The 26129-nt window shown below is 39.4% G+C and overlaps 1 protein-coding gene and 2 long non-coding RNA genes across 8 annotated transcripts in view; all 3 read left to right on the top strand.

Moving 5' to 3' along the window:
* LOC119483756 (protein unc-80 homolog) overlaps positions 1-2748 on the top strand; it is a 46891-nt gene extending 44143 nt beyond the window's left edge. For all 6 annotated transcript variants that reach the window (XM_037762171.1, XM_037762168.1, XM_037762167.1 and 3 more), the window contains one exon: positions 307-2748. In XM_037762171.1, the coding sequence (XP_037618099.1) occupies positions 307-789 (483 nt within the window). In that variant the 3' untranslated portion in view covers positions 790-2748. The remainder of the gene's footprint in view (positions 1-306) is intronic.
* A 615-nt stretch (positions 2749-3363) lies between these two features.
* On the top strand, positions 3364-11243 carry LOC119483849. Its single transcript, XR_005205808.1, has 6 exons — positions 3364-3526; positions 6420-6491; positions 9158-9322; positions 10371-10440; positions 10532-10651; positions 11118-11243. It is a non-coding gene; the product is annotated as an uncharacterized LOC119483849 (long non-coding RNA).
* A 621-nt stretch (positions 11244-11864) lies between these two features.
* LOC119483856 lies at positions 11865-12945 on the top strand. The gene is made up of 3 exons (XR_005205815.1): positions 11865-11928; positions 12193-12228; positions 12711-12945. It is a non-coding gene; the product is annotated as an uncharacterized LOC119483856 (long non-coding RNA).
* The last annotated feature ends 13184 nt before the right edge of the window (positions 12946-26129 follow it).

Here is a 26129-nt window from a genome sequence, read left to right as displayed (position 1 = left end):
GTAATTTTACCTCACAGAACGTGAAGTATTGTATGTAACAACACCAATTAAAAAAAAAAATCCGAACTAACCTTATCAGTTATTTCCAAACTTCTCCTAACTCAGCTTGTGTTCACATTATTCATAACTTTATTGATTACGTCACTCCTTTTTGCAACGGCCGAGTGGGCGTTTCCATTAGAATAAAACGGAATGCAGATGGACACGTACTTTAAATACATTTTATCCTTACTGCACGTTATTTTTTATTTCCGAAGTCCACTTTATTTTGAAAAATATTACAGAAACAAAGTGTATTCTCCCCAGGTGCCTCCAGTCATAAGCAGCAAGGAGAAGAGAGAGCAGTGGGTACTTCGCAGCAGCCTCTCCCCTCCCCCCTCCATCTCCCGCGCCTCCACCCCAACGCCCCCATCCCGAACCTGCTCCCCGCTGCCCCTCTCCCGAACCTGCTCCCCTCTCCCCCTGTCCCGCACCTCCTCTCCTCTCCCTCCGCCGCGCCCGGTGCTGGGCACGGCGCCGGCCCCGGGCCCCCCGCCGCCTCCGCCCCTGCCGCCGGCCCCTCTCCTGCCTCCGCCGCCGCCGCACAGGATCAGAGAGAGCCCCGGGGACGAGGACACGACGGCGCTCCTGCCGCGCAGCGACACCCTGCTGCAGCTCAGCGAGGACGACGGCACGGAGAACCCCCTCCTCACCCCGCTGCTGTCCCATCCCTCACCCCGCCGGTCACCCCGCCGGCTGCCCCTGCCCCTCTCCCCCGTCGACCTGGACCTGGATGAGTCCCACGTTTGAGAGGGGTGACTGTGTTTTTCTATCAGTAGCCCACGCCAAAATGCCATACAAATACCTGCAGGGTACGGATAACAGGGAGGCTGTGCTGCATACACTTCAAAAACAGAAAAAGTAAAGTGTACATTTAGATTTTATGAAATGACAGTCTAAAAGTACGTAGTTAGAAAGGAAGGGACTGTTTTCCACACTAACCCCCCTGCCTCAAGTGTGTCTGTAACCCACCGACTTGTTTTCAGTTCCATCTGCAGCCTCGAATCCTGTTTTCCCCCTCAGCTTTGCCCTGAAACTAAACTGCTCTCTCCTCAGTGTAGCTGTTTAGTTTTGACAAAAATGAACACTCTTAAATGTACAAAACAAAACCTATTTCCCCTCCCTCCCTCTCTCTGTAGGCCTCTTATTGTAAGTGTTGAATAACAACACGAAAATCATTTATCTGTTCTCATGGCTACATACCCTGAGGGTTGAATGTATATCTTAGCAGCAATCTACCTTATTGCTTTCGTCACAGCAACGTGAAATCATGATGGACCTGTGCTGGTCTAATCTATCCCGAGATAAAAGATTTATTTTTTAATTTTAGATGAAATTATAACAGATCAGAAATGTTTAAAGAATTGATATTTAAGAAAAGATTGCTTCTAATAGATTTGAATGTGTCTATATTGTGGAGATTTATATAAATTGAAAAAGGAGATGTTATAACTTGTATAAAAAGTATATTAAGAGCCATTCTAAAACTATGGGTGAAATAAGGGCCTTTATATTAAATGAAGCAGCAGTAAATATACAATACAGTATATGTATTTAAACATTTTATGTGATCATATGGAAGAAATGAGAGATGTTCTGTTGTTTCTACAGCTCTCGTTATAATCATAATATCAAACATATATGTGTTTTTTGTGTGTATTGTGCTGCTCGGTGTCTCAGCAGAATATTTTATTTGTGACCAAAGACAATATCTTCGTGTTTATCAGCGTAAAATGTCATGTTTGAGAAAAACATATAACATTTACAAAAGACTCAGTCACTCGTCCTGATGTTTGCAGTGCCGGTCATGTTTTGTTTCCGTGTCTGTGATGTTGTCTTACGCTCAGAACGGGGGGGGGCAGCGAGACTCCTTTTATCGCTAATCGACAGATGGCCGTTACCTCGTTGCTCATTCCATGCCTTAACAGAGAAATATTAACACGTCTGTCTGTTTAAATGAGTTTATTGTGTCTGCTGAAAACCTCATACCTCCTAAATGTCCACTTTTAAGGAGATCATATAGTTTGCATAACACATTTTTGTATGTAAAAACATGCCAATTTTACAACGCTCTCCCCTTTTCATCAATAATAATGTTAAATCACGTAATACTGGATCAATATGTGCCATAATTCACACCAACGCACTGTGAGTGTTATTGGCTGCTTCTCTTTACTATATGTCACTTTCTTTTGACTATTTGTGTCACACTTTGTGAATATTTGGGTTCATAGAGATTGTGTATGCATTTATGCAGTGGGAATAGAGAGGGAATAACGCAGCCTCTACAGGGGTGTCTTAATGCAGTTAATTCAACAAATATTTAAAGTGTATCCTTAACGAAAGCACACATTACTCCAGTTTCTACCTAAGTTAAGACCCCAGATGTTCGACATTACGATAAAGGAAATGCTGTAAGTTTCTGTAATGTGTTATTGTCCTGTCCTCTGTATCCTAAGTTTAATTTTTTGCACAATGCAAAACATATCTATCTCAAATCCATAAAACACACTCAATTCAAGGTTTTTCAAAGAAGTGTGAAGACGCATCAGTGTTTTTAGCCAGAGGGCCTTTTGAACTGTTGAATCTGAGTTCCCTTTAAATGTAACGCGTCTGTCAAATTATGTCTTTGTGCAAAGTTAGAATAAAGCTACAGTATATCAGAATATTTCTGGAATATATAAATAAATGGATATTGTTTACAATGTTTTTCAGCTTTCTGTCCATAAATATATATATAAAAAAACACCAATGAAAAATAATAAAATAAAACATCTGTATTCAAGTGTTGCACTTCAAATTTGAACATAAATCCAAAATAGTAGAATAAATTAAATGTCTATCTTAGTTTGAGCAGTTTACAGTAAATGTTTGCGCCGGTAGTCGCACGGAACCAAGATTGGAGCGTGTTCCAGAGTACGGACACAAAACTGCGTTGCACTTTGTCAGTAATGCAGCAGTCAGGTCTATTGGGGAATACAGCAGATAGCATATACTGTGAAATTATTCAGTTTTTAAGGGAAACTGATTTAGTTAAACGAATTTAGAGTTTTCCTCATTATTATTATTTAATTTTTAATTTTTAATTTTTATGTTTATTTATTTTAATTTTAATTTTAATTTTAATTTTAATTTTTATTTTTATTTTTATTTTTATTTTTATTTTTATTTTTATTTATTTTTATTTATTTTATTTTATTTTATTTTATTTTTATTTTTATTTTGTTTCTGCACAATCTCCTGTTCCACACTCCAGTAGTCCAGCAGGTGGCGGTAATGTACCTCTAAGATGGTTTGCCTACCGCCAATAAACACCAGAGAACAAGAAGTAATGTCCGCTGCAGTGCAATCAGCAGCACCTGTGCTTCTCCTACTACCACCTCAAGACAACATGTCTGCAGACGGCTGGACATGTTGACATTAGAGCGGATGAACTCATGGATTTATGATGATGTGCTTCATGAAGACGTGTGGAGGACGTTATGAGGTGAGTCAGAGGCTGTACAAACATTACACAGGCTCGCTGGGTCCGTTGCTAGGTAGCTTAACTGTCCGTTGCTAGCTTAGTGTCCAGCTAACTGATGCTACATGCTAACGTCAGAGCCGTTGGTAAAGGTTGGTACAAGGCGGTTGTGAATATCAACATTTTCCTTAGACCTAAACCAGAAAACAACATGTAACGGAGTCAATAAGAGTGTTTTTGTGATATAGTTAATTTCATGTTTTCATTTTTGGGACAACCAACCGTTGTTTTCTGTAGAGCTTTTATTTTGTAAACAGTGCCTCTAGCATTAGCGGACAGCCAGGGCTTTTATTTTGTAAACAGTGCCTCTAGCATTAGCGGACAGCCAAGGCTTTTATTTTGTAGTACCTGCAGGTGCACTGTGGGTCAGTTCGTCCGGTACTTGCTGCGCTTTAATAATGGTCAATAATATCATTTAAGTTGTTGAAATATACCTACTGGTACAAATAAAGTCACCTGAACTTTTAATTTAATTTAATGTTAAATTTAATTTATTTTTTTTCCAATTTTTGGGAACGAATAAACAAAGAAAAATCACACGATGATGCCATTTAAATCAAATGCTTATTTTTCCCACCCTTCCTTATTATTGTAGAAAAACTAAAGAGAGCTCCGACATCTGTGGTCTGATGGGTAAAAATGCTGGGATGTGTGTTGAATGTGTGTGTTTGCAGCAATGTGCAAATGCCTGTTTCTGTGTCTATGTATCAATATGTGTCTCCATAGTGTGGAGAAGTCGCCAGTATAATAATAGTCATTTATTGCAGAGGTGTGGGACTCGAGTCAGACTTGATTTGCAAATTTGAGGACTTGTGACTTGCTTGACTCACATTGATAAAAGACTTGACTTTGACTTGGTATTCATGACTTGAGACTTAACTTAGACTTTTGACTCGAAAGGACTTTTTTAGTTAAATATTTTCATTTTTCTAGATATTGAGAATTCTCAATATCTAGAAAAATTAAAATATTTTTAAGTTTTGTTTTTGAAACATCTGGTGATTTCTAGGTAGGTTGCCAGGCGAGCAAACCTGGCAACCTACTAGGACGCAGCAGAGGCCAACGCAGGAGGCAGCGAGATGTCATGGAGGGGCCGAGTACATAACAATAACACAAATAATACAATTTGGATTCAATGATTATGTTGTTGATAATGCATTTTATTGAGAAGACATATCGTTAATGTAAAAGACAATCGGGGGACTGATTCGGGGCAATATACCCAGTTGCTCCGTGCTTATATAATATGTGCACATCAAACGTGTCGTTTTGATTCATTATTTTACACAGTTCCTTCTGAGCATCAAAAGGCATTTCACTCCTCTTATAACTCTGTGACAGAGATGGTTCGGGTTCAAAACTAAAGATTAAAAATAATGTACGTAGGCCCAGACAACCATAAGTTTCCTCTGAGAGAAAACTCTCTACAGGAGTCCCAGACTCATGAGGACAGCCCTGTGATTAAAGCCTTGTTATTTAGCTAATGTGTCATGTGTTTTCAAGGTACATTTCGTTTGATTTGTATGCTGATTTCAATAATTTATTTGCATGCAAGTTATTGTTATGCTAGATTTATAGTGGACTGGAGCTTCTTATGCATATATGATTGAGGTTAGTAACAGACTAACGTTAGTAAATTAGCTAAACTGTGATAATACCCTCACTAAATTAACTCTGAGCCCGTTAGTTAACATTATGTAAAGTAATCTACAGTTTTTGCCACCACACCAGACAAATGGGATTACAGCCCAGGTGTTGATTGCTTCATTCATAATTATGATGCATTATTTTCTGATGATCAAGTTCATTGTTAAAAGTTTTTGAAATGTATGCCTTTGTTGTTTTATAGCTAAGGGATAGTTTATAGCCTACCAATGCACAATTAATAATCAGAGGAGGTTTGTAAATGTTTCATTTCAATACGTGATATTCCCATAACATTTGTTGTTATTATTATTATTATTGTTATTATTATTAAAGCAGCTTCCAGATCGAAATAAAAGGAAGAGAGAAGGAATGAAGAATACAGATTTTGTTAACAATATTTATTTATCCTTAACTCAATATTTTCAAGGGACACTTCACTTACAACTTGTTTTTTAATTTGCCATGGTGAATTTGACTCACCAAGAGCCCTGTAAAGTATGCATATAATCATCTTTTCATGAACACTGTCTTTTAACTGATTTGAAATGTGGAAACTGGGTTAGATCATCAGAATTTCGTAGGACTCGACTTGACTTGCTTGACTTACAGCATGGACTCAACTTGACTTACAGCATGGACTCGACTTGACTTGCTTGACTTGCAGCAGGGACTCGACTTGACTTGCTTGACTTACAGCATGGACTCGACTTGACTTGCTTGACTTACAGCAGGGACTCGACTTGACTTGACTTGACTTACGTTCTAAATAGTTTTGCATGGGGAAATTTTAACTCTTTGTACACATAACTGCTGCAGTTCAAAATTTGAAAATTCACCAGTACAGCATATACAGTTTCCAATTCATCTGTTAATTAAGTTAAGTGGGACTCGACTTGACTTGCTTGACTTACAGCAAGGACTTGGCTTGACTTGCTTGAATCTCACCACAGTGAATTAGGACTTGCTTGAGACTTGAAGGTTAAGACTTGAGACTTGCACGTGACTTGCACATGTGTGACTTACTCCCACCTCTGTCATATTGTTTAACGCCGTAACTCACGTACAACACATTTAGTTAACTTATCAGTCCCGTGAATGCGTCATTTCCGGTTTAGAGGTTGATCCTAATGACTTAGCCTGCTAGGTTAACGTGTAACATCCGGGTATCTAGCTAGTTGCTAATGCAGCACCTTTCTGTCCTTTCATCCAGGTGTGAGCGGGCTGTGATGACCATCTGAACGCTGTTCCTCACCTGTCTGCTTGAGTGTGCCCCATCATACAGGTACGGTATGTTAGTTGAATATGCATGTTATATATGTTAAGTAGCGTCTTCATTTTGGCTCAAATTCACTATTTTATTAGGCATTTATTTACCTTTGTTAACCAGAACGTGCCTGCTGTGTTCTGTAACCCTCCTGAAGGTGGCAGCAGAGCACAATTTATATGTAAATCTCTTCAGTTGTTAAAGAAAAATTAAAACCACTTAGTCCATGAGCCAGGGGGTTGGTCGTGCCACTTTGGAGAGACCAGGGCTCATATTTATTTTTTTAAAGGTCTATGTCCCTAGTGTTGGAAAATGCATGATAGCATTGCAGCAATGGTAGCTTTCTATGTGCTATTACTCCTTTTTTCCATCCCTCCATCATTCAAATTTGTCCATCTTTTTTCACCATGTTACACAGATCCAGTATAAAAGATGGTAACCAACACACAATATCACGAAGTTATATGTCGTTGTAAAGCTTAGTCTATATCCATCGGTCACATTGTCACGACACTGAGGTCAAGAGAATTTGACCTCTAATGCTGCAATTGGGCAAATTCTGAATGCCACTCCAAATGCCCTTATAACTAACTCCATATTAATCTTATGTGCCTATGGATAGTTCCAACATAAAGGGCAAAAAAGAGCTTTAAAATAATATATTACATGAATAACAACAATAACAAAATTTCTTATGAGAATAAACGTAACTTTGTGCAGTTTGTATCTGATGGAATGTCAGAACTTTGCATTGAATTCTGTTATTGGGGCCGTTGTAAATGGCTTTCTAAGCAGCAGAAACTCAAAATAATACAAAAACTCATCTGGATCTATGTATAAAATGGTGAAAAAAGATGGAAGAATTTAAATGATGGTTGGATGGAAAAAGGAGCGATGGCACATAGAAAGCTACCATTGCTGCAATGCTATCATGCATTTTCCAACACTAGGGACACAGACCTTTTAAACAAATCACTACGAAACCCAGTCCCTCCAAAGTGGCACGACCAACCCCCTGGCTCATGGACTAAATGGGCATTTAGAGTTTGGGAAAAACATTCTCAAAACCACTGTATAGATTTTTAATTAATAGTTTACATGCAAAGATTAACTCAGTCAATACTTTTGCATTTGCAAAGAGACGCACCCTCTCAGTGTACATCATGTAAGCAAACCACGTACATATCAACTGCGTGCTCCATATCCGACTGGAGACGCAACCGGACGTAACCACTTCTAAGATGGGTTAGCAGTACTTGCTATCTAGTTTTCTTTTGAAACACAAAACACACGTTTTATATTGTGATATTTATTTGGAATGACATTCAATATAGCATCCTTAATAAGGACTAAATGTGGATGTTTCACCCACCAGTTTTTGTTCCTGCTCAGCCTGCTGTATAGTGTAACATTAGTCCATTGTGTTTTCCACAAAACTGAACAAAATAATCTGAACGGGTAAGATGTAAGAGGAGCACAGGATGCTTTTCTTACTCTCTTGGTCCTCTTTTGTGTTTTAATGCACCCAATTTATAGGCCTACTTTCTACTAGATAAAAAAAAAACAGACGAGGCTTCATACTGAAATACTGTAGTGACGGCTAATATTTCTCATTAGATGGTCAGTTTTGTCTCAACACACACGATTCATCGTGGTTTTAACACCAAAGGGTTTCTTTAGTTTGAAACATGCATACAATAAGTGGCATAACATATTTGTAACCCCTTCTTAAGTATGTTTAAATGTGTTTGATGTTAAAGTAGTCATTGTTTCCATAGTTGTCTCTTTTGTGCTGTGTGTTTTTGTTTTGTTTTAACCTGTGTGCCGTTACATTTTTTGACACCAGGTAGCTCGTAATAATTTTTCTCCGGTGGACACTACGCATATAACTGCGAGCATCAACGCTTGTGCTCAAAGTGACAATAATAAAGTTAATATATAATATTATTATAATATTAATATAGAAAACCGGGTCAATGAACCTGGAAGTAGATGAGGATCTACTTCCAGGTCCATTGACCCGGTTTTCTCCCGCTGTCTAAACTAATCAACCATTCCTAATCCACGTTGCTGCGTTCTCAACGCGAACAACAGGATAAATAGGAACAGGGCGTCCGACAAAACTTCAGCTCAAAATGAGGCGTATGCTATAAAAATATCATAGTATAGTATGTAGAAAAAATAAAAAGTCATAGAGTAGTATGTCGAAAAAAATGGCACAGTACAGTATGCTATTAAAATATCATAGTATAGTATGTCGAAAAAAATGGCATAGTATAGTATGCTATTAAAATATCATAGTATATAGTATGTCGAAAAAATAAGTCATAGTATAGTATGTTGAAAAAATTATAAAAGTCATGTATAGTATGTCAAAAAAAAAAAAAGGTCAGTATAATATGTATAAAAAAGTAATGGTATTTAAAATATAATATTAAAGTATGTTGAAAAAATAATAAAAGTCATTGTATAGTATGTGGGAAAAAAACTCCTAGTATAGTTAGTGGAACATTTTTTAATGTCATAGCACATAGTATAGCTTTTCATGGTACTCAATGACACTTTACTCAGGTTAAAATGATCATAGCAAACAACACGGTAAAAATATTCAACACACAACATTAATCACACATTAAAGTAGTTCTAAAGCAGTGCGTTTTGTTTTGCGATTTGAATTTGGACAGATTGGTGCATCTCGGATGCGTTTGGGGGAGTGAGTTCCAGTGGCCGGGGACAGCTATGGAGAATGCCCCGTCTCCTCAGGTCCAGGGCTTGGTTCTTAGTGCTGGAGACAGGAGGTTGGCATCACAGGAGCTGAGACTGCAGGAAGGAGTGTGGCGGTGGAGCGGGTAAGTCATTAAAAAAATCATTATATAGTATGTTGAAAAAGGTCATAGTATAGTATGTTGAAAAAAATAAAAATGTCATAATGTAGTATGTGGAAAAAAAGTTATAGTATGTCATAAAACAAGTTATCGTTTAGTATGCCATAAAAATATCATAGTATAGTATGTTGGGAAAAAAAAGTCACAGTATAATGTTGAAAAAAATTTAGTGAAGTATGTCGAATTTTTAAAAAGAAATTTAAAAAGCCATAGTGCACTATGTTGAAAATAGTCATAGTATGGTGCGTGTAGAAAAAAATCATAGTATAGTATGTCGAAAACAAATGGCATAGTATAGTGTGTTAAAATATCAAAGTATAGTATGTTAAAAAATATAGTATAGAATTTTTAAAAAATATAGTTTAGTATGATAAAAAATATCACAGTATAGTATGTTGAAGAAAATGGCATAGTCGACTATATTAAAAAAAATATAGTATGTTAAAAAAAAATCATAGTATAGTATGTTAAAAAAATATAGTAAAGTATATTAAAAAATATTTAGGTATAGTATGATTAAAAAAATATCAAAGTATAGTTTGTTACAAAATATCATAGTGTAGTAGTTTAAAAAAAATATAGTATAATATGTTGAAAAAAATGGCAGTCGACTATATTAAAAAAAATATCATAGTATAGTATTTTAAAAAAATATATAGTTTAGTATGATACAAAATATCATAGTATAATATGTTGGAAAAAATGGCATAGTATAGTATGCTATAAAATAGGATGTTAAAAAAAAATTATAGTAGAGTATGTTAAAAAATATATAGTATAGTTTGTTACAAAATATCATGGTATAGTATGTTGAAAATAATGGCATAGTATGACAAAAAATATAGTTTAGTATGTTAGAAAATATCATAGTATTATTTAAAAATATATCAGTGTAGTATGTTAAAAATATATTTTTAATATTAATGCACCATTCAACAGCAGAGAGTTTAAGAAGCACCAGGGAAGATTGTGAATCACCATTGTTTTTATTATGACATTTCAATGTTTACAGACTCCACGAAGAAGAACTCGGAGCCTTCCAGCCAGCACACTGACGAGGACCTGCGTAAGCTCAGGAGGAGGTTAGTATCTGATCAGCACACTCCAAGAGTTGAACTTCTAGCTCTCATTGTCACATCTGTCAGACAAACAGTCACTCTGCGTTCCCCGCAGGCGCAGCCGAAGTCAGCGGCGGAGGAGACGGTTCCGGGCGAGTCGGGCTCCAGCTTCAGCGCGGGCCAGAGGCTGACGGCGCGGAGCAGTACTCCACTCTGCGTTAGAGCGGGGCACTATGTAAGTCGAGGTTTTTTATGTTATAAAAAAAAGACAGCGACGTACATTAAATTTGCCTCGGCGGAGGTCACACTACAGTATGTTGAAAAAATGTCATAGTACGCTCTGAAAATACGTCACAGTATATGTAGAAAAACCTCGCTTAGATGAAATTCAACTTTATTGTCATTGCACATAGTACAAGTACAACGAAATGCAGTTTTGCATCTAACCAGAGCGCAAACAAGACCGTATATAAAAAATGAGGATATATCGGCGTATGTACATAGGCACATACAGTACAGATTGTAATTAAAATGTGTTGTATTCTGATGGGACATTGTAGAACAAGTAATAAAAGTCACAGCATAGCTTTTCACGGTACTCGACGACACTTTACTCAAGTTAAACCGATCACAGCAAACAACACGCATCATTAATCGTACATTAAAAGGCGAGGTTTGTTTTGCGATTTGATTGCGGACAGATCGGCGCAGTCTGGGACGCGTTTGGAGAGCGACTTCCAGAGGGACGGAACAGCTACGGAGAACGCTCCGTCGCCGCAGGTCTCGGTTCTCAGAGGCGGAGCCGGGAGGTCGGCATCACGGTAAGTAATTGAAAAATCATAGTATATTTAATGTTAATTTATCACAGTTTTTTGCGGTAGTTTATTCTTAGTTTAATGCCAGTTAATTGTAGTTCAATCTGCCCTCGAACTACGACTAACTGGCATTTAACTAAGAACAAACTACCGTCAGCCACATTCTGAGTTAAATGCCAGTTAATCGTAGTTCGAGGGCAGATTGAACTACAATTAACTGGCATTAAACTAAGAATAAACTACCGCAAAAAATTGTGATAAATTAACATTAAATATACTATGATTTTTCAATGGCAGTTCAAATGCTAGGATAAGTATGTGGTTTGCATGAGGCGGCATGAAAGAGTAGCAGAACAAGCTGCGAAGTAGAGGACAGGAAGGTAAGTCACACCTGCTGCGATTAGTGATTGGCAGCGGCTCGTTGTCAAGGCGAGCACTGCGATTGGCCGGTGTGCAATCTGGAACAAGCACGATCAGCTGTTGAGCAATCAGTCCGGGGCAAGTTCAGGTGCAGTTGCCAGCACATAAGCCAGGAGTTTGCGGAGCGGCAGCCGGGTAGCGACAGTCGGGTCGCGCAGAGACGGCATTGTTGCTCAGACGTTCATTTTGCTCAGATTGATCTATGCAAAGAACTGTCTTAGCAAACTTCGGTCTGAGGAAAAGGGCTGTGCCACAAGTGCTGCAGGATTTTCTCCAGGTTTGTCTTGGTTTTTCCTGCATTCTCTTGATACCATGTGCCTGACATGTGCTACAAACATTTGCCTGTCTTTCAGAGTCCTTCAATCCTGAACGAAACCGCATGGCTGCCCTTTGTCTGAATCCTTTCTTCTCATCCTTGGACCAAAAGAACTTCTAAGGCTGAAGACACAGGTGACTATGTTTTTTGAAATTCCTGCTTGGTGCAATTTAGTTCTCATGTGCAATGACTAAACCCTTTGTCTGTCTCTTAACCTCTGCACAGAAGAACCTGCAAGAGTTCAACTGAGCTAGGCCACAAGTGCTGCAGGATTGTCTTTTCCTGCATTCTCTTGATACAATGTGCTACAAACATTTGCCTGTCTTTCAGAGTCCTTCAATCCTGAACCAAACTGCATGGCTGCCCTTTGTCTGAATCCTTTCTTCTCACCCTTGGACCAAAAGAACTTCTAAGGCTGAAGACACAGGTGACTATGTTTTTTGAAATTCCTGCAATTTAGTTCTCATGTGCAATGACTAAACCCTTTGTCTGTCTCTTAAGCTCTGCACAGAAGAACCTGCAAGAGCGTCTTTTCCTGCATTCTCTTGATACCATGTGCTACAAACATTTGCCTGTCTTTCAGAGTCCTTCAATCCTGAACCAAACCGCATGGCTGCCCTTTGTCTGAAGACACAGGTGACTATCTTTTTTGAAATTCCTGCAATTTAGTTCTCATGTGCAATGACTAAACCCTTTGTCTGTCTCTTAACCTCTGCAGAAGAATCTGCTAGAGTTTGACTGAGTGCAATATTCTACAAGTTTGTATTCTCCTTTGTCCGTATTGTTCTCTTGCCTAACATGTGCTATACCCATTTCTCTGTCCGTCCTAGACTGCATCCTCACCCTTGGACCAAAAGAGGCCATGCAAAGAACTTCTAAGGCTGAAGATGCAAGTGACTATCTTTTTTTAAATTCCTGCAATTTAGTTCTCATGTGCAATGACTAAACCCTTTGTCTGTCTCTTAACCTCTGCGCAGAAGAACCTGCTAGAGTTTGTATTCTCCTTATTGTTCTCTTGCCTAACCTAGACCGGACAGCTGCCCGAATCCTTACTAAACCAAATGTGCACTTTATAAATGATTCTTTTCTCACACACTATTAACATCTTTTAATATGATCATTTGTATAGCTGGATGTATGTTTGATGCTGAAAGCATTATTTCCTGTCTATAGTTTTTGTGATATTCTTCTGGCAGCTCGGATGACATCTTCAGTGTTGACTTTATCTCCAAATTCAATCTCTCTGTGCTCCAGAAGGATTCCCTGCTGTCCTTCTCCAATGACCCCTCAAGATGCCAGCAGAAGTGCTGTTACTGACAGATGGACTCAAAGAACTTCTTCTGAGGTAAAAGATGCAAGTGCTTTACTTTTTAACCTTCCTACTGCTAACCCTGACTTTAGCGCTAGCAACTGAAACTGCTGTCTCACTTTGCTTGCAGGAACAAACTGAGTTGGTGCCAATCTGTGACTGAGGAAATGCTTTTGTTCTGTGGACTGGGTAAAGTACCTGGTTCTATCTTAGCGAGAGACTGTTTAACCTCTGTTGATGTACAGATTTCATTAAATGTTCTTCATTGCCTTTATGTGTGATGTGTTGTTTGTAGTTAGGGTGGCTGGCTTTGACATGTTTTAGCAGATATATTTGTTCTGTTTCAAGTACCTGCAAGTTAGAGATTACTTTAACAAAAAAATACAAAGTGTCAAAACAAACAACTTGATTACAGTAATGAAATTGTTTGATTTGACACTTTGTATTTTTTTTGAGAGAGAGAGAGAGAGAGAGAGAGAGAGAGAGAGAGAGAGAGAGAGAGAGAGAGAGAGAGAGAGAGAGAGAGAGAGAGAGAGAGAGAGAGAGAGAGAGAGAGAGAGAGAGAGAGAGAGAGAGAGAGAGAGAGAGAGAGAGAGAGAGAGAGAGAGAGGAGAGAGAGAGAGAGAGAGAGAGAGAGAGAGAGAGAGAGAGAGAGAGAGAGAGAGAGAGAGAGAGAGAGAGAGAGAGAGAGAGAGAGAGAGAGAGAGAGATTTTTTTCGTCATACCACAAATTTTCCCGACGCACCAGGGCAGTTTTTTTCGTCCCACCACATAATTTTCCCGACGCACCAGGGCAGTTTTTTTCGGCCCACCACATAATTTTCCGACGCACCAGGGCAGTTTTTTTCGTCGTACCACAAATTTTTCCCGACGCACCAGGGCAGTTTTTTTCGTCGTACCACAAATTTTCCCGACGCACCAGGGCAGTTTTTTTCGTCCCACCACATAATTTTCCCGACGCACCAGGGCAGTTTTTTTCATCCCACCACATAATTTTCCGACGCACCAGGGCAGTTTTTTTCGTCCCACCACATAATTTTCCGACGCACCAGGGCAGTTTTTTTTCGTCGTACCACAAATTTTCCCGACGCACCAGGGCAGTTTTTTTCGTCGTACCACAAATTTTCCCGACGCACCAGGGCAGTTTTTTTCGTCGTACCACAAATTTTCCCGACGCACCAGGGCAGTTTTTTTTCGTCCCACCACATAATTTTCCGACGCACCAGGGCAGTTTTTTTCGTCCCACCACATAATTTTCCGACGCACCAGGGCAGTTTTTTTCGTCGTACCACAAATTTTCCCGACGCACCAGTGCAGTTTTTTTCGTCCCACCACATAATTTTCCCGACGCACCAGGGCAGTTTTTTTCGTCGTACCACAAATTTTCCCGACGCACCAGTGCAGTTTTTTTCGTCCCACCACATAATTTTCCCGACGCACCAGGGCAGTTTTTTTCGTCGTACCACAAATTTTCCCGACGCACCAGGGCAGTTTTTTTCGTCCCACCACATAATTTTCCCGACGCACCAGGGCAGTTTTTTTCGTCCCACCACATAATTTTCCGACGCACCAGGGCAGTTTTTTTCGTCGTACCACAAATTTTCCCGACGCACCAGGGCAGTTTTTTTCGTCCCACCACATAATTTTCCGACGCACCAGGGCAGTTTTTTTCGTCCCACCACATAATTTTCCGACGCACCAGGGCAGTTTTTTTCGTCGTACCACAAATTTTCCCGACGCACCAGGGCAGTTTTTTTCGTCGTACCACAAATTTTCCCGACGCACCAGGGCAGTTTTTTCGTCCCACCACATAATTTTCCCGACGCACCAGGGCAGTTTTTTTCGTCGTACCACAAATTTTCCCGACGCACCAGGGCAGTTTTTTTCGTCCCACCACAAATTTTCCCGACGCACCAGGGCAGTTTTTTTCGTCCCACCACATAATTTTCCGACGCACCAGGGCAGTTTTTTTCGTCCCACCACATAATTTTCCGACGCACCAGGGCAGTTTTTTTCGTCGTACCACAAATTTTCCCGACGCACCAGGGCAGTTTTTTTCGTCCCACCACATAATTTTCCCGACGCACCAGGGCAGTTTTTTTCGTCCCACCACATAATTTTCCGACGCACCAGGGCAGTTTTTTTCGTCGTACCACAAATTTTCCCGACGCACCAGGGCAGTTTTTTTCGTCGTACCACAAATTTTCCCGACGCACCAGGGCAGTTTTTTTCGTCCCACCACATAATTTTCCGACGCACCAGGGCAGTTTTTTTCGTCCCACCACATAATTTTTCCGACGCACCAGGGCAGTTTTTTTCGTCGTACCACAAATTTTCCCGACGCACCAGGCAGTTTTTTTCGTCCCACCACATAATTTTCCCGACGCACCAGGGCAGTTTTTTTCGTCGTACCACAAATTTTCCCGACGCACCAGTGCAGTTTTTTTCGTCCCACCACATAATTTTCCCGACGCACCAGGGCAGTTTTTTTTCGTCGTACCACAAATTTTCCCGACGCACCAGGGCAGTTTTTTTCGTCCCACCACATAATTTTCCCGACGCACCAGGGCAGTTTTTTTTCGTCCCACCACATAATTTTCCGACGCACCAGGGCAGTTTTTTTCGTCGTACCACAAATTTTCCCGACGCACCAGGGCAGTTTTTTTCGTCCCACCACATAATTTTCCCGACGCACCAGGGCAGTTTTTTTCGTCCCACCACATAATTTTCCGACGCACCAGGGCAGTTTTTTTCGTCGTACCACAAATTTTCCCGACGCACCAGGGCAGTTTTTTTTCGTCGTACCACAAATTTTCCCGACGCACCAGGGCAGTTTTTTTCGTCCCACCACATAATTTTCCCGACGCACCAGGGCAGTTTTTTTCGTCGTACCACAAATTTTCCCGACGCACCAGGGCAGTTTTTTTCGTCCCACCACAAATTTTCCCGACGCACCAGGGCAGTTTTTTTCGTCCCACCACATAATTTTCCGACGCACCAGGGCAGTTTTTTTTCGTCCCACCACATAATTTTCCGACGCACCAGGGCAGTTTTTTTCGTCGTACCACAAATTTTCCCGACGCACCCGGGCAGTTTTTTTCGTCCCACCACATAATTTTCCCGACGCACCAGGGCAGTTTTTTTCGTCCCACCACATAATTTTCCGACGCACCAGGGCAGTTTTTTTCGTCGTACCACAAATTTTCCCGACGCACCAGGGCAGTTTTTTTCGTCGTACCACAAATTTTCCCGACGCACCAGGGCAGTTTTTTTCGTCCCACCACATAATTTTCCCGACGCACCAGGGCAGTTTTTTTCGTCCCACCACATAATTTTCCGACGCACCAGGGCAGTTTTTTTCGTCCCACCACATAATTTTCCGACGCACCAGGGCAGTTTTTTTCGTCGTACCACAAATTTTCCCGACGCACCAGGGCAGTTTTTTTCGTCGTACCACAAATTTTCCCGACGCACCAGGGCAGTTTTTTTCGTCGTACCACAAATTTTCCCGACGCACCAGGGCAGTTTTTTTCGTCCCACCACATAATTTTCCCGACGCACCAGGGCAGTTTTTTTCGTCGTACCACAAATTTTTCCCGACGCACCAGGGCAGTTTTTTTCGTCCCACCACATAATTTTCCCGACGCACCAGGGCAGTTTTTTTTCGTCCCACCACATAATTTTCCCGACGCACCAGGGCAGTTTTTTTCGTCCCACCACATAATTTTCCCGACGCACCAGGGCAGTTTTTTTCGTCCCACCACATAATTTTCCCGACGCACCAGGGCAGTTTTTTTCGTCGTACCACAAATTTTCCCGACGCACCAGGGCAGTTTTTTTCGTCCCGCCACATAATTTTCCGACGCACCAGGGCAGTTTTTTTCGTCGTACCACAAATTTTCCCGACGCACCAGGGCAGTTTTTTTCGTCCCACCACATAATTTTCCCGACGCACCAGGGCAGTTTTTTTTCGTCGTACCACAAATTTTCCCGACGCACCAGGGCAGTTTTTTTCGTCCCGCCACATAATTTTCCCGACGCACCAGGGCAGTTTTTTTCGTCGTACCACAAATTTTACCGACGCACCAGGGCAGTTTTTTTCGTCGTACCACAAATTTTCCCGACGCACCAGGGCAGTTTTTTTCGTCGTACCACAAATTTTCCCGACGCACCAGGGCAGTTTTTTTCGTCCCACCACATAATTTTCCGACGCACCAGGGCAGTTTTTTTCGTCCCACCACATAATTTTCCGACGCACCAGGGCAGTTTTTTTCGTCCCACCACATAATTTTCCGACGCACCAGGGCAGTTTTTTTCGTCGTACCACAAATTTTCCCGACGCACCAGGGCAGTTTTTTTCGTCGTACCACAAATTTTCCCGACGCACCAGGGCAGTTTTTTTCGTCGTACCACAAATTTTCCCGACGCACCAGGGCAGTTTTTTTCGTCCCACCACATAATTTTCCCGACGCACCAGGGCAGTTTTTTTTCGTCGTACCACAAATTTTCCCGACGCACCAGGGCAGTTTTTTTCGTCCCGCCACATAATTTTCCCGACGCACCAGGGCAGTTTTTTTCGTCCCACCACATAATTTTCCCGACGCACCAGGGCAGTTTTTTTCGTCCCACCACATAATTTTCCCGACGCACCAGGGCAGTTTTTTTCGTCCCACCACATAATTTTCCCGACGCACCAGGGCAGTTTTTTTCGTCGTACCACAAATTTTCCCGACGCACCAGGGCAGTTTTTTTCGTCCCGCCACATAATTTTCCGACGCACCAGGGCAGTTTTTTTCGTCGTACCACAAATTTTCCCGACGCACCAGGGCAGTTTTTTTCGTCCCACCACATAATTTTCCCGACGCACCAGGGCAGTTTTTTTCGTCGTACCACAAATTTTCCCGACGCACCAGGGCAGTTTTTTTCGTCCCGCCACATAATTTTCCCGACGCACCAGGGCAGTTTTTTTCGTCGTACCACAAATTTTACCGACGCACCAGGGCAGTTTTTTTTCGTCGTACCACAAATTTTCCCGACGCACCAGGGCAGTTTTTTTCGTCGTACCACAAATTTTCCCGACGCACCAGGGCAGTTTTTTTCGCCCCACCACATTTTTTCCCGACGCACCAGGGCAGTTTTTTTCGTCCCACCACATTTTTTTCCGACGCACCAGGGCAGTTTTTTTCGTCCCACCACATAATTTTCCCGACGCACCAGGGCAGTTTTTTTCGACATACTATACTATGACGTTTTTTCGACATACTATACTATGACGTTTTTTCGACATACTATACTATGACGTTTTTTCGACATACTATACTATGACATTTTTTCCGACATACTATGACGTTTTTTTCGACATACTATACTATGACCTTTTTTTCGACATAGTATGATGTTTTTTCGACATACTATACGCCAACTGAGATCCATAAAGTTAAAATACCAGAAATTGGTTTTCATAAAGATTCTCTTGGCAAGTAGTAAGAAAGCCATAACGCAAAAGTGGAGACATTCAGTTTATATATTCTGTACATAAATAGGAAATACAAAACCCATTTAAAACAATTAAGCAAACAGTGTTTTACTCTATTTTATTTATTAATTCTATTTGTGCTTTTTATAACTTAATAGCACATAAACAAACTGAAGTAAGTACTAGCCCTGACTGAAATCTGTCCACAAAACACCACTACCGCACCAGCCGCACTCTCTTTCTCCTCCAGTTTAAACACTGTTGATCAAAACGTCAGTGGCGCAACTCATTATTCCTCCTCCGACCTCTAGTCTGCTCGCTCCAAACACGTTCGCCTTACGCTTACCGATAACATTTCAACCGTCGGTAATCTCTTCTCTGAGCCTGACTGACTCGGCCTGCGGCCGACAGCTAAAAGTACCAATCCTACCTACCGCGTGCTACCTTTCCTGTCAAAAATACTAAAGCGCACAGTCTTTAACCAAGTCTCTGAATTCTACCGTCCGGCTTAGAATATGGCACTTTATTCTTAGTAGAAAACAAACAAACTACTGTAGGGAACAGGTTTGGTTATTAGCTAATTAATAAATAACAATTATCAATAAACATTAATAATGAACGGGGCACCGCCCTGGAATCGGGGACCAATACGTTAATTCAGTCTCATAAGGGGATTGTTCACTCCAAATGCCAGTATTTAAACACTACTTTACACTTAGGAGATGAAGGGTGAATCCGAGCACTAACTCTCACAACCGGCTGTTACCGCAATACAAATGCACAATAAACACAGCCAACTCTATTTAAAGTAAGACCATTTATTTAAATATAGTAATATCAATCAACAACACTCCAACAACATCAATCTAAATCAATAGTTATTAAACAGTAGTCATTAATGATTAACAACACTTTCAATAAACAAATGGATATTCTACAAGGCAGCTCTAAGCACTAAACTAGAATCAAGCAAAACACAAAAGCAAGAGAATGTGTGTTTGTGATCACGTTTGCCAGCCGTGCACTGGTCTTTTACTAATAAACTACAGCTACAGATCTTCACGTTTTGGCAGAAGCTAACATAAGGAGAAGCACACAGCGATCAAACAGTCAGCAACAGTAAACAAAGCATAACAAGTAAAGCAAACAAATGGACTCGGCGGTCCGTACATTTACTACAAATCAACAATAGTTATTAACTTATTGGAATACACAATTTCACTAGTCTCTGCCTAGACACAAGCCTCTTACTTGAATCGCTTCTCCGAAGCGATAGTGGCGTATATCGTCGTTAATTGGTCCGGCGGCGTCGCGCGGGCTCGGACAATAACGGGCCGTTGCGATGCTCGTCGGCTGATGAACGGAAGGGCTGATCCTCCGTGTGGCAGCGGATGGGAAAGCAGCCAAAAATGAAGGAAAAGGCGGTGCGCACTTTTCCTTGGTGAAGAATGGGGTCCTTAGGCCGCTCTTTATCGCCCAGGACCCGGTGAGGCCCCTACACTACAAACAGGGGAAAAACAAAAAAAAAAGAAAGATTAGGACAAAAGGCTTGGAAAAAACTACCATCAGACATTTAAGTACCATCAGCCATTGAACTACAATTAACTGGCAATAAACTACCATCTGACATTGATCTACGATTAACTGGCATTAAACTAGGAATGTCTGATGGTAGTTTATTTAAACTACGAAAAAAAAACTATGATCAAAATACCAAACTGCCACCAAAAAACTACTATCAGACATTAAATACGGATAGACTACCATAAAATGACAATAAACAACCATAAAACTATGATAGATCATAGAGCATACGTTTTTCAACATACTATATTATGACATTTTTAGAGCATGCTATACTATGGTGCGGTGTTTTAATGACTTACCTTCTCCGCCGCCACATTCCTTCCCGCAGCCTCGGCTCTTGCGATGCCGACCTCCTGTCTCCGCCGCTGAGAACCGAGCGTTGGACCTGGGGCGACGGAGCATTCTCCGTAGCTGTCCCGTCGCTCCCCAAACGCAATCTGTTAAAATCGCAAAACAAACCTCACATTTTTACAACTGCTTTGTGATTATGTGTGATTAATGTAATCTGGCAAAACTGTCATCTCGCCAATATACATATTGAATTTTTAGATTGTATTATCTTTTCATTAGCACCTACCAGTGGGGTACTAGTACTAGTACTAACACAGAGTGGGGTAGTACTCTACTCTACTAACTCTACTAACCTCCTCCAGAGCTTCCACAGGTCCTCATCAGTGTGCTGGCTGAAAGGCTCCAAGTTCTTCTTCGTGGACTTCATGGAGTCTGTAAACATTGAAATGTGATAATAAAGACAAAGGCGATTCACAATCTTCCCTGGTGCTTCTTGAACTCTCTGCTGCTGAATGGTGCATTAATACCAAAATAAATTGAATTGACAGGCAAACATCAAATTCAATCACATTTCAGAGAGTCGCATTTAATTTCTTTCTGTCCGTAAATGTTCGTCGTTGTATTAACTGTATTCCTTCCTTTGTTCGATTATTTTCTGTTAGTAGTACTGTCGTATAGTCAAACATTTCATTTTATAGAGAACTTGGTTACTTGATTTTGTGTGTATGTGTAAACAACTCGGATCGCTGTTCGCTAAGCCCGAGAACTCCGCGGCGACCCTGAGATTAAGAGACTCGATTGATTAATATCAAATTCTGAAGTTTTCCCTATTTTTTTCCACATTGGGTGGCATCCGAAATTGAAAATACGGGTGAATTCTAATAGTGCAACTAATATTGTGGGATATCTGAAGCCGAGTATCAACTCTCTTTCGCGTTTTACAACTATTTTGACATTAATTCATAAATTATCATTAATCTGCTCTATGCAATAACGCTACATTTTTTGACATACTATATTCATTTTTATGACATAATATTTGTTTTGACATACAATATTATTACCATATGACATCATAATATTATTTTACAACATAATATGCAGTTTTTCTTTTTTACATACTATAATTTAATGGCATAGTATACTATGACTTTTTTTCTGACATGCTATACTATGATTCATTTTGACATACTATACTATTATTTCATGACCTCCTATGCTGAGTTATTTTGACATACCATATTATTTTTTTTACATACTATATGATTTTATGATATATTTTATGACTTCCTATACTATGACTTTTTTGACAATATATTATTTATTATTATTTAATGGCATACAATGACTTTTTGATATCCTATATTATTATTTTATGACATACTATACTATATTACTATTTTATGACATTGTATGACGTACTATATTATTATTTAATGTCAAAGTACACTGACTTTTTTGATATCCTATATTATTATTTTAATATCCTACTATATTATTATTTAATGACATACTATACTATGTGTTTTTTTGATATCCTATATTATTATTTTATGACATACTATACGTTTTTTTTACATACTATATTATTATTATTTAATGGCACAGTATACTATGACATTTTTTGACATACTGTATCATTATTTTATGGCATAACATACTATGATTTTTTTTTTACATACTTTATTATTTTATGACATACTATACTATGACTTTTTTGATATCCTATATTATTTAATGTCCTACTATATTATTTTATAATGACATACTATACTATTAATGTTTTTGACATACTATATTATTATTTTATGACAATGACTTCTTTTATATCCTATATTATTATTTAATATCCTACTATATTATTATTTAATGACATACTATGCTATGACTTTTTTTTTTACATACTATATTATTATTATTTAATGAAATATATTATTTTATGACATGCTATACTACGACTTTTTTGACATACTATATTATTTTATAACATACTATTTTATTATTTAATGACATACTATGCCTTTTATGATAATAAACAAGTACTCATTTCTAGAATCTACGAGTAGGAGGACTCGCCAGTGTCCGGTTGCTTTCTGTGACGGTGTTGAGACGATGAGCTGTAGTGAGCGCAGTGCATTCTCTGAACTTGTCCCGTATGGTTTTCTGGATCTGCTCATCTGTCCTGTAGAGACACGGTATTCATATTAAAGACATGCATATTACTACCTGAGCCGCAAGTCATAAAAAACTCATAGTATATATATAGTATGTCGAAAAAAAACTCACAGTATAGTATGTCGAAAAAAACCTCGACATACTATATTATTATTTTATGGCATGCTACGCTGAATTTTTTTTGACCGAGTATATTATTATTTTATGCGGACTATACCATGTCTTTTTATGAAATACCATATTATTTCATGGCATACTATGCTATGGCTTTTTTTTTTTTTTTTTTTTTTACTTAACATATTATTATTTTATGACATACTATATTATCATTTTATGGCATAATGTATTATGACATACTATATTATTATTTTAGGACTTACTATACTATGACATTTTTTGACATACTATATTATTTGTTTATGATATACTATATTATTATTTTATGGCATATTACACTGTGTGCACAATTATTAGGCAAGTGAGTAATTTGACCCTATCATCATTTTTATGCATATTTTCCAACTCCAAGCTGTATAAACTTCAATGCTTATTGGATTTAAGCTTATCAGGTATTTGTGTAATGAGGGAGGGTGTGGCCTAAGGAGATCAACACTCTATATCAAGGTGTGCATAATTATTAGGCAGCTTCTTTTCCTCAGCTAAAATGGGCCAAAAAATAGATTTAACTGACTCTGAAGAGTCAAAGATTGTAAAAAGTCTTTCAGAGGGATGCAGCATTTTTGAAATTGCTAAGATATTGGGGATTGATCACAGAACCATCAAACGTTTTGTTGCAAATAGTCAACAGGGTCGCAAGAAACGTGTTGAGAAAAAAAGACGCAAATTAACTGCCAAAGATTTGAGAAGAATCAAACGTGAAGCTACCAGGAACCCGTTATCCTCCAGTGCTGTCATATTCCAGAACTGCAACCTACCTGGAGGGCCCAGAAGTACAAGGCCAAGAAATATCTAAAGACAGATTTTTCAAAGGTTGTATGGACTGATGAGATGAGAGTGACTCTTGACGGACCGGACGGATGGGCCCGTGGATGGGCCCGTAGCCGGATCGGTAACGGGCACAGAGCTCCGCTTCGACTCAGACGCCAGCAAAGTGGAGGTGGGGTACTGGTATGGGCTGGTATTATTAAAGATGAGCTAGTTGGACCTTTTCGGGTTGAAGATGGACTCAAAATCAACTCCCAAACCTACTGCCAGTCTTTAGAAGACACTTTCTTCAAGCAGTGGTACAGGACAAAGTCTGCATCTTTCAAGAAGACCGTGATTTTTATGCAGGACAATGCTCCGTCGCGTGCATCGAAGTACTCCGCTGCGTTTGTAAAGGCCTTAAAGATGAAAGAATAATGACACGGCCCCCTTCCTCACCCGACCTAAACCCTATTGAGAACTCGTGGGCCCTTCTTAAACGGGAGATTTACGGGGAAGGAAAACAGTACACCTCTCTGAACGGTGTCTGGGAGGCCGTGGTTGCTGCTGCGCAAAAAGTTGATCGTCAACAGATCAAGAAAATCACAGACTCCGTGAATGGAAGGCTTATGACTGTTATTGAAAAGAAGAGTGGCTATATTGGTCACGGATATTTTTTTTTGAAATGTCAGAAATGTTTATTTGTAAATTTTGAGTTGTTTGTTTATTATTCTCACTTTAACTGATGAAAATAAACAAGTGAGATGGGAAAATGTTCATTTTTCATTTAGTTGCATAATAATTCTGCACACATAGATATTCTCCTAAGAAAGCCAAAACCTCACTTTTACTTTCTTAAATATTCAGGTTTGAGGTTTATTAACATTTTGGATTGACTGAGAGCACTGTAGTTGTTCAATAATAAAGATAGTCCTCAAAAATACAACTTGCCTAATAATTGTGCACACAGTGTACACTATGACATTTTTTGACATACTATTTTATTATTTTATGACATACTATAAGATGACTTTTTTTGATATCCTATATTATTATTTAATGTGATGTTATATTATTTTTTAATGACATATTATGTTATGACATTTTTTTGATATACTATATTTTTTTACAACATACTATACTTTTACTTTTTTGGACATACTATACCATTACTTTTAATGATGTTTTCCACATACTTTTCACTGACTCTTTAATGACTTACCTGCTCCACCGCCACACTCCTTCCTGCAACCTGCGCTCCTCTGATGCCAACTTCCTGTCTCGACCAGTCGGGACCAAGCACCGGACCTGAGGAGACGGAGCTTTCTCCGTAGCTGTCCCCGGCCGCTGGAACTCGCTCCCCAAACGCATCCGAGACTGCGCCAATCTGTCCAAATTCAAATCGCAAAACAAAACGCACTGTTTTAGAACTACTTTAATATTTGATTAAAGTTGTGTTGTATGTTTTTAGTGTGTTGTTTTCTATGATAATTTTAAGTTGAATCAAGTCTCTTTGAGTACCATGAAAAGCGCTCTATAAATAAAATGTATTATTATTATAACTTTTGTATTACTTTTTTCGAAATACTTTAGTATGACTATTTCAACGTACTATACTATGGCTCTTTAAATTAAATTACTTTTTTTTATGACATTTCTTAGAGGACAATTTTTATAGCATACTATATCATGACATTTTTTATGATATGCTATACCTATGTCATTTTTATGACATAATAAATTATACATTTTTAATGCATACTACTATGACATTTTGTCTGACAAAATATTGATACACACGAGTATCACGATATTATGTTTTGCAATACTCGATTCTCCAAAACGCTGTATCGATTTTTAATTAACCTCTTAAAAATCTGACGCTTCATTTTAGCAAGACACTACTACTCACACAAGTGGAACAGAAATTCTGGAGCGCGAGTTTTACCCGGAAAGTTTTGTCTGAGCGCCAGTTGTTGTCTGTCGGCTGTAGCGGTCGGCTTTTAGTCGGGTTAATCGAGCTCAATGGACAACGATTTGTGTCAAACTGTATGCCGACACTGTTAAACTGAAGTCGGGTATATTATATATATACTTAATCGGGGGTCCAATGGGGGAACGCAACATTTCATTCATATATCTTGAGGTCAGAGGTCAAGGGACCCATTTGAAAATGGACATGCCAGTTTTTCCTCGCCAAAGTTTAGCCTATCTTTGGAGCAAGCTAACATGACTTGGTTGGTACCAATGGATTCCTTAGGTTTCTAGTTAAATATGTTACAGTACCTTCACACAGCTCTAAAACTGAGGCTGCTACAGCCTCTGAAAGACGGTGAAGGCAGTCTTAAAAACACATAATAATCACTATCGACAGAATATTTTGCTTTACTGGTGTTTTCT

The sequence above is a fragment of the Sebastes umbrosus genome, chromosome 24, assembly GCF_015220745.1.
Source record: "Sebastes umbrosus isolate fSebUmb1 chromosome 24, fSebUmb1.pri, whole genome shotgun sequence".
NCBI classification, from domain to species: domain Eukaryota; kingdom Metazoa; phylum Chordata; class Actinopteri; order Perciformes; family Sebastidae; genus Sebastes; species Sebastes umbrosus.
The sequence above is the reverse complement of the archived record's forward strand: the minus strand, read 5'-3'. Positions and strand labels throughout refer to the sequence as shown.